The sequence below is a fragment of the Sinocyclocheilus grahami genome, unplaced genomic scaffold (assembly GCF_001515645.1).
Source record: "Sinocyclocheilus grahami isolate Dianchi unplaced genomic scaffold, SAMN03320097.WGS_v1.1 scaffold1607.1, whole genome shotgun sequence".
Lineage (NCBI taxonomy): Eukaryota > Metazoa > Chordata > Actinopteri > Cypriniformes > Cyprinidae > Sinocyclocheilus > Sinocyclocheilus grahami.
The window spans coordinates 161369-169199 of record NW_015506786.1 but is presented as its reverse complement, the minus strand read 5'-3'; the positions used below and the strand labels follow the sequence as shown (position 1 = coordinate 169199).

Sequence of the window (7831 nt, the reverse complement as noted above, 5' to 3'; positions counted from 1 at the left end):
TTTGTTTTATTCTGCTGCTGTGTAAAGTTTTGCTCATGAATAGACCAAATGGAAACAGGCCTTTTAGGGAAAATAATTGGAAACTATCTTGATACTGATGATGATAATTAAAATTTACTCATAAAAAGACATTAGGCAAGAAAACAAGACATTTTACTTATTTTCCCTAAACTACCGTCATTAAAGCTGTGTCGTTTGGGGTGTCAGTTTCATGTTCAGAGTCAGTCAATGGTAGTTTGATGCTATCAGAACATTGATCTGTTTGTTTCAGATGCCCAGTATCTCAACTTCTGACTCGACCAATCATGTGAGTTTGGGGCGGGACTGAGATGTTTGACTGACCAATGACAGGTGGAGGGGGAGTGTTCAGGAAACCCAACAGTTATTAATTTTCAGCTCTGTTTGGTGCTGCTAGTAGTGCACACATGATTTTCATTCAGGAAAGTAAAGAACAGACACTGTAATGTTTAGTTATTTTATTTTATTAGAAACGAGACACCTTCGCCTATAGTTCTTAAAATTGTACAATCACAGATTCAGAGATTCAGACAGACATCGGGAACCTCACATGAACGTAGAGACGCGAGGAAGGATATCGGCACACACACAGAGACAAACAGGTTCATAAAACAAGAGACCGTACAGACGACCGAGGGTTCAGTGTCTCAGCAATATGAAGGAATCAAGTAAAAAACTCTAGGGCATTTTCCTGAAGCACAGTCAGATATATCTCTAGGCTATTACTCTGATATCATATTTTTCTTTCCTGAAAGTTCTTTTAGTAGCAAGACAGAACGTCTTGTTTTGTCCTTCTTGCTTAACAGCCAATAGAGTCCATGAACAGTGTTGTCATAAAGGTTTCTATATGCTCTATAAAGATGATATAAAACTCTGAAAATGGTTAAAAAAACTGCCAAAATTCTAATGTCAGTCCTGCTTGGGCATCAAGCATCTGTCCTCATATTGCACTGATGCCAGTCTATTGTTTGGCATAAATACTGCACTGGGAATTTCTCCCGCCGGCGCTGCGGAAGTTCACAGGTGGGCAGGAGCCCATAACGTGTGCTAGGGCTTCGTTCAAAAGGCCGTAGAAAGAGCCGCTGGTGGGAATGGAGGGAACACAGTGGTCTGATCCAATGGAGCGGAGGAGGAAACAACAGCTCGTCCTCAAAGAGTCCAAGGCTACACAGTCACTGCTGCTCCAACTACATTACCCAGAATGCTGAGAATATCAGCTGTTCATGCTGGGATACTTCGTCCTGCTGCTGTTTCGGGAATGAACGGATGGTTTCATACAGTAGTTAAAAATAAACCTCGATGAACACAGGTATGAAGACAAGAGGAGAAACATGATCATAAGAACAAAGAAATAACATTCATAATAATAACTTGTTACAATAACAAGAGGAATCATGGAAAGTAAATGCTCAGCTCTTTATAGTCAAGTATTCAGGACAATTATTTCCCCAAAGTTTGATGGAAGCGTCCAGAAATGCTTAACGCAAAGCATCAAAAACAAAGACCACAGCGTCGGCAGTTCATCTGTGTCCATTTGGCACAGCTAACAACTCTGGAAGGGGCCGCAAAGGGCCAATCTCGAGCAGCCAAGAAAGCGTTCGACCCTCCTGTGGGAAGATTCACCCATTCCAAAATGGAATTGCAGAAAAATGAAAGGGCACAGGCGGGCGTCCACACCACCTCCTGGACCAGATGGAAGCGTGCTGGGAAGAGCTCTCGATGAACCAACCAGGAATCTCTCCTCACATGGAGTTCGGAAAACCTTTCTCCCTGTTTAGACGCCTTCTAATGACTGAGGTCAGTGTCATCTTGAGCTGAGAGCTACTTCTGAAGCCGGAGAGACACATATTCAAATGACAGACAGGTACAGCGCTCCCCTCTCGGGTTCTTCTCTACCTTCTGCCCTCTGCATGCTCATCCCTTCATTTTCTCTCTCTTTCCCAAATCAAAAGCAGACCGAGGTGTTCAGGGTTAAACGCTATGCCCTCACACCTCTGTCTGCAGGTCGATGATATCTTGGCCCACCAGAGGGATGGTCGCTCCGGCCTTCTCCCATTCCACACCCTGGAGATCCAGAGGAGACGCCTGCAATGGCTCCATGTCCTTCCGGACCCAGGTAGGAGGAGACGCCTGTGACCTGCTCATGCTCTCCCAGGACCGATCCATTGCGCCCTGCTGCTTATCCTGGAAAGAGACATCGGGAACAATGTTAGAGACCCTGCAGTTGGGAATGAGAAAACGTCCTTCACATGCAGTCAAAAGATCGAGACACTTACGCTGTGGTTTGTCTTGTCGCTTCCAGCGGAGGAAACGCTCCATCTGACAGACTGCAGAGAGAAGAGAACATTACTCTAAAGACCGAACAAATGAGAGTAAGCGAGGATGGTAAATTATGGCTGCTCTGATCAGTTCCACACATGAGCGTCTAGTTTGGCGGCTCACCTTGCTGTCGGATGCCGGTGACTCCCTGTCCTTCTCAGCATGATGCATCTTCCTATTGAGGTCCTGGAACATGTTCTGATGGCGTTTCCGTGTGTGCATGATTTTCTACATGATAGAGAAGGGAATGGTTAATGCTGCACTGTTATTGATTTAAATTCATGTGACTCTACAGTGGAAAACTCTGTAGTGAGTAATTACCTCAAAATCCAGTTCTGCGTAACGAGATTTCTGCCTCTGTGAGAGTTAAACAGAATGAGCGACAGCAAACTTTAGTATCACGTACATTGCGTAATTCATCAGATGCAGCGTTCAACAAAGAGTAAATGTCGTTTCTTACCCCCTCGCTGACTTCCAAAGAACTCATGGACAAGGTGGAGATGGTTTCACTCTTGGACATCATGGAGTTCATGGAGTCGAAGGTGTCGCCCAGACTGCTGGTCATGTGACTCTCGCTGGAGATGTTGTGGATGTTCTGAATGGGTGAGTCTCGCTCCGAATACGATACGCTGACACGGTCGGCGGGAAGAGTCTTGACGGCATAGGCAGCTTGAGGTTCGGCGTAGGTTCCGCTCAGATGCATGAGACGGGCCTGCGGGAGCTCAGTGCTGATGTTGTATTTGCTGGAGCCGCTGGAGTCGTCCTTGGGTTTGGCACGAAGGGTGGAGGTGGTGTTGGGCAGGAGCACATAACCGCTGCCATCCGAACAGACGCTCTCGGCCTGAGCGAGGGCCAGATCAACATCCAGCTGCTTGAAGAGCTCGCTGTCACACACGTACACAGGTTTGCCACAGGATGGGTCGACTCCGTGACCTTTCTCTCTCCGCAGGGTGAGCGTGTGGCTGGAGTACTCAGGGACGGGGGGAATGTGGCTCTTTCCGCTGGGGTTGGATGGAAGGGTGTGGAAGTTTGGGCCGAGGGGCAGGGACATCTGTGGAGGGGGCATCTTCTCCTCGGTGGAGCTCTTCATTCCACCTGAAGGGAGGCAAAGAGGCAGGTCAGATCATGAGGCATGGATAAGCCTTGGATAAGCCTCCCTAGTTTCTTATTACCAAACATAAGAACACGTCAAGTTTCATGCCTTATGGCAGGGGTGTCCAATCCTGCTCCTGGAGGGCCAATGTCCTGCATAGTTTAGCTTCTAGTTTCTAGTAATCCTGAAAACCTTGATTAGCTGATTCAGCTGTGTTTAATTATGATTGTAGCTAAACTCTCCAGGAACAGGTTTGGACACCTCCGCTCTATGGTAATATGAATGCGGCGATCTTTTGTTTATATGCTCACCTGGTCGGTTTGAGTCGGCGTCCTTCTCAAAGTCAGACTGCACACAGGAAAAAATAAATATGATTTATAAATGCCATTGTTAAAATGTAAAATGCAAGAGAATACTTGCATGTAGACTCACCACAAGCTGCGTGTGGCCGTTCTGCAGGGAGCTGCCGGAATCGCCATTCCCATCGTCTTTGCGGTCCACCACACGGCATTTCACCGCATCTTGAACCTGAAATACACACATCTATGAGCTCTGGCACACACAAAAGACACGTTAAACGCACACGTGCTTCGATTGTGAACGTACTGACCTCTCTGCGCAGGATGCAGTGCACCATGACAATGATGAATCCCTCCAGAGAATCGAAGACTGCGAAGAGGATCTGGAACAATGCGGAGCGGCGGTCCGTCATGGCCAACACGGCAGACATCCACGTTAGCGCGAGAAGAGGGAGAACCACACAGGAGCTCCACAGCGACGCCCTGCAGGACAGTGCATTTAATACAACTTGCTCCACACTCTTCAATGTGACTGGCGTTTAATTGGGTGTGTACAGTATTTCTTACCCAGCCCTCTCTTTCAGCTTAACATCTGTGATGCCATCCTTGGACACAAGCTTGTTGAAAACCAGAATTCCAATCACCATGTTGACCTGAAAACACACAAAGAGACGTCAGTGAATGCTCAACACTGCACATGCTGTCGATCATGCAGTGTCCAAGAGCGGCTCCTCACCAGAACGACAGCAGCGGCCGGACCCACGAACGAGTACAAGAGTCCGCCTTCAAGAGACAACCAACAGCTGTGCAGAAAGAAGAAGAAACACCAGTGTTAAACTCACAAAGACACAGATGGAAAGAGAAAGATGGGAAACAAGATGGGAAATACTCACTAGTTGACGGTGCCGTAACCTTTGGCTTTGGTGAAGCCGACCGAAATGGCGACGACTAAAGCGGGCAGACCTGAGAGAGAATCCAGAGAGAGTTAAACACCCCATCACACGAGACATGCAACACTCTCCAGAATTAACAACCAGTGTTGGGGAAAGAAGTAATGCATCACAATATTGCGTTCCTCCCTAAAAAAGTAACTTATTATGTTACTTAGTTACTTTTTATGGAAAGTAATGCGTTACATTACTTTTGAGTTACTTTTTAAATCTGGGCAGGGCTTGCTTGTTTGTTTTTAATATTAAAAGTTCTTCTTTTACAAACGTAAAAGCCCTTTCATCCAAAGGTGAAGTGAATGCGCCTCAAGCTGAAGGAAATGTAAATTCACGTCTGTACAGTAGAGGGCGCCGCTCAAACTAATCACATGAAGAATATGACGCAGGAGAAGAAAGTTCAACGCTATTCAGTAATAACAAAAATAAAACACAAATGTGTCTCTTTTGCTTATTAGTATGGTTGAATTGGATCATCAAAGGTCAGTTTTACTTAAAAAAGTAACCTGATTAAGTAGCTCGCATTACTTATAATGAGTTACCCCCAAGACTGTCAACAGCAGCACACACACTCACCCCATCCCAGACACAAGAAGCGTTTGCGGATGATGCGGTTACGCAGGCGGCCCGTGACGGCCATGTAGGACTGCCACGCCTCCGTCAGGACCCAACAGAACGAGGACAGGAAGAAGAAATGCAGGAGCGCCGCCACCAAGGCACACATAACCTGCGAGAGACAGACGGAACGAGAGGTGAGCCGTTGGTCATCGGAGCTGACGTGAGCTGCGAATGGTCAGCTTCAGGCTCGGGTTAATACCTTGTTGCGTGCTTGCGTCTGACTGATCAGAATGAGGGCGTTGGAGCAGATGATTGACAGACAGAAGTTGATCAGGATCACTGAGCGCTCAGAACGGATGTACCTGAGAAGAAGAGAGAAAAAAAAACCAATTAATCAAATTCAATCAACCAAACCAGGGGTTTTCAGATTGGGGTCTGAGAAAAAGTTTAGAGATATATATCCATATTTAAATATTTTAGTACGGAAATAGATAGAAATAAAAACAAATTATTCTAACAAAATAGATACAATACAGAATTTGACACAATTGTTAATTCTGGTCTCTAATGATGAGATTAATGGCTTTTTAGTTCGTAAAATTTTATGTTTTGGTCACACTTTATTTTAAGGTCAAATTCAAATGCTTTATACGTACAAATAATCAGCCAATATACTAACAATATGCATGCTAGTTAATACTGTAAACGTTCTTAAAGTGCAACCAAAATACACATACTTCTAGACTTATTTTAACGTATAAATGTAAAAATACACAGTTAGGTAGTGAACATCTAATTTATGGGTTCATGACGTCAAAACATTTGCAATGCAACCTTTTTGATGCAACCAATTAATAAACCACACATCAATTAAATCAATCATATCAATCAAGCAGTAAATCAAGCATTATGATAAGTTTCTTACTTCCACACAGAGACGTAGATGATGAGGAGGAGGAGGAGGGTGAGGGACGACACCCCGCATCCCACAAGCATCGTAACCGACGGCAACAGAGACTTATCCATGTTCTGTGAAGAAACACGGTACCATTAGTGTCAATGCACACACACACACACACACAGCTCCCTCTGGACGGAATGACTGGAAGAAACAGGGCAGCTGATGTGAAGGAGACGTGAAGGTGAGAGAGACGCTCCACATTCCTTCACTGCTGCTCCACTTTAGCACAGTTAAACGACGGCAGGTGTGTGTGTGTGTGTGTGTGTGTGTCCTGCAGGTGGACAATTTTCACCTCTGAAATTATTAGTGTAACACACTTCACACACTACATTGTGAGTGTGTTATATTATGCGCTGCTTTCCCCCTTCATTTGCCCTTGCAGAATGAAACGCACCATCATATTTCCTCTCAAAAGACACACACACACACACACACACACACACACTGAAGGCATGTAACAGGTCTTTTAAACCCGCTTGCACTGCGCGACGCGACACGTCCAAACAGTGTATGTGATTATAAATGGAGGCGTTGTGTTTGGACGCGTCGCGTCGCGCTGCAGTGCAGGGCTGTTTTTCCCCTCTGATGCTGATAACTACAGCGCGGGGCTGCGGATGCGGTTGTCATGGCAACTGCTTCTGCACCAAAAAGATCAAAAACAACGATCACACGAACGCATTAAAGCACCGAACAAATACGTGCATGAAAACAATCGGATCCATCATCGATCATCAGATTCACAACACCGCATCATCTCTATTAGCTATCAATCAATCCATCGATAGATAAAGATCGAACTCACGCTAAAAGACGATCAGATCCGATCACCCGATGATCGATGATGAACGAGGCTGCGATAAACGCTTCATTTTCACACACACACACACACACACACACTCACTCACTCACTCACACACACACACTCACACACACACACACACACGGTGATCGGACTCTTACCAGATCGGGGTTCGGTCTTGCGATCACGGCGAAGGTGGACAGTCCGTCACACACGCATGCGGTGCTGGAGTCGCGCGCCACCGATCTGCAGCCGCGCGCGGACCAGGAGCCGAGCAGAGACGCGCTGCACACACACACACACACACACATAAGAGTTAGATACACTGTCAAATAAACCCCGCACACACACACTCAGCTCATCCAGACTCACACACACACACACTCTCCAGACCACAGTACAGTGATGCTCTCAGTTGTTGCTCTTTTCACATGCAACTGCACGTATTTCTATCATGGTATCTTGTCCAAATGCTTCTTTGATTTTATAATAAAAATAAAGGCTCTTTGTATTGGAAAAAGGTTGTTCTGTTTATTAAAATCAGACTAAGAAAAAATGCTTCTTTTCAGAATTGATCACTGAAAGGTTCTTTCATTAAATCACTGCAAAAAAAGAAATCTTAGTCTGAAAGGCAGTAAATTATTCCTCATGCATAATGTCATTTTGATTATTTTTAGTGGCATTACTGGCCTTTTATTTATTTACTTTCCTTTCTGTCAGGATTTGTGCATTACTTGTGTTAGTATAGTTAGTATTACTATTAGTATCCGTGTGCGTGTGTGTGTGTGTGTGTGTGTGCGTGTGTGCATGCGTGTGTGTGTGTGTGAGAGAGAGTGCATG

At 45.4% G+C, this 7831-nt stretch overlaps 1 protein-coding gene across 1 annotated transcript in view; it reads right to left on the bottom strand.

The window, feature by feature from the left end:
• Positions 1 to 519: 519 nt before the first annotated feature.
• The window catches only part of LOC107571533 (brain-specific angiogenesis inhibitor 1-like), a 21958-nt gene continuing 14646 nt past the window's right edge, over positions 520 to 7831 (bottom strand). The window contains exons 18-32 of the mRNA XM_016257852.1: positions 7153 to 7276; positions 6157 to 6260; positions 5491 to 5593; positions 5250 to 5400; positions 4623 to 4692; positions 4466 to 4532; positions 4297 to 4382; positions 4041 to 4212; positions 3863 to 3958; positions 3742 to 3778; positions 2798 to 3432; positions 2659 to 2694; positions 2461 to 2565; positions 2295 to 2345; positions 520 to 2202 (exon numbers count right to left, since the gene is read on the bottom strand). Coding sequence (XP_016113338.1) covers positions 2005 to 2202; positions 2295 to 2345; positions 2461 to 2565; positions 2659 to 2694; positions 2798 to 3432; positions 3742 to 3778; positions 3863 to 3958; positions 4041 to 4212; positions 4297 to 4382; positions 4466 to 4532; positions 4623 to 4692; positions 5250 to 5400; positions 5491 to 5593; positions 6157 to 6260; positions 7153 to 7276 — 2035 coding nt within the window. The 3' untranslated portion in view covers positions 520 to 2004. The remainder of the gene's footprint in view (positions 2203 to 2294; positions 2346 to 2460; positions 2566 to 2658; positions 2695 to 2797; positions 3433 to 3741; positions 3779 to 3862; positions 3959 to 4040; positions 4213 to 4296; positions 4383 to 4465; positions 4533 to 4622; positions 4693 to 5249; positions 5401 to 5490; positions 5594 to 6156; positions 6261 to 7152; positions 7277 to 7831) is intronic.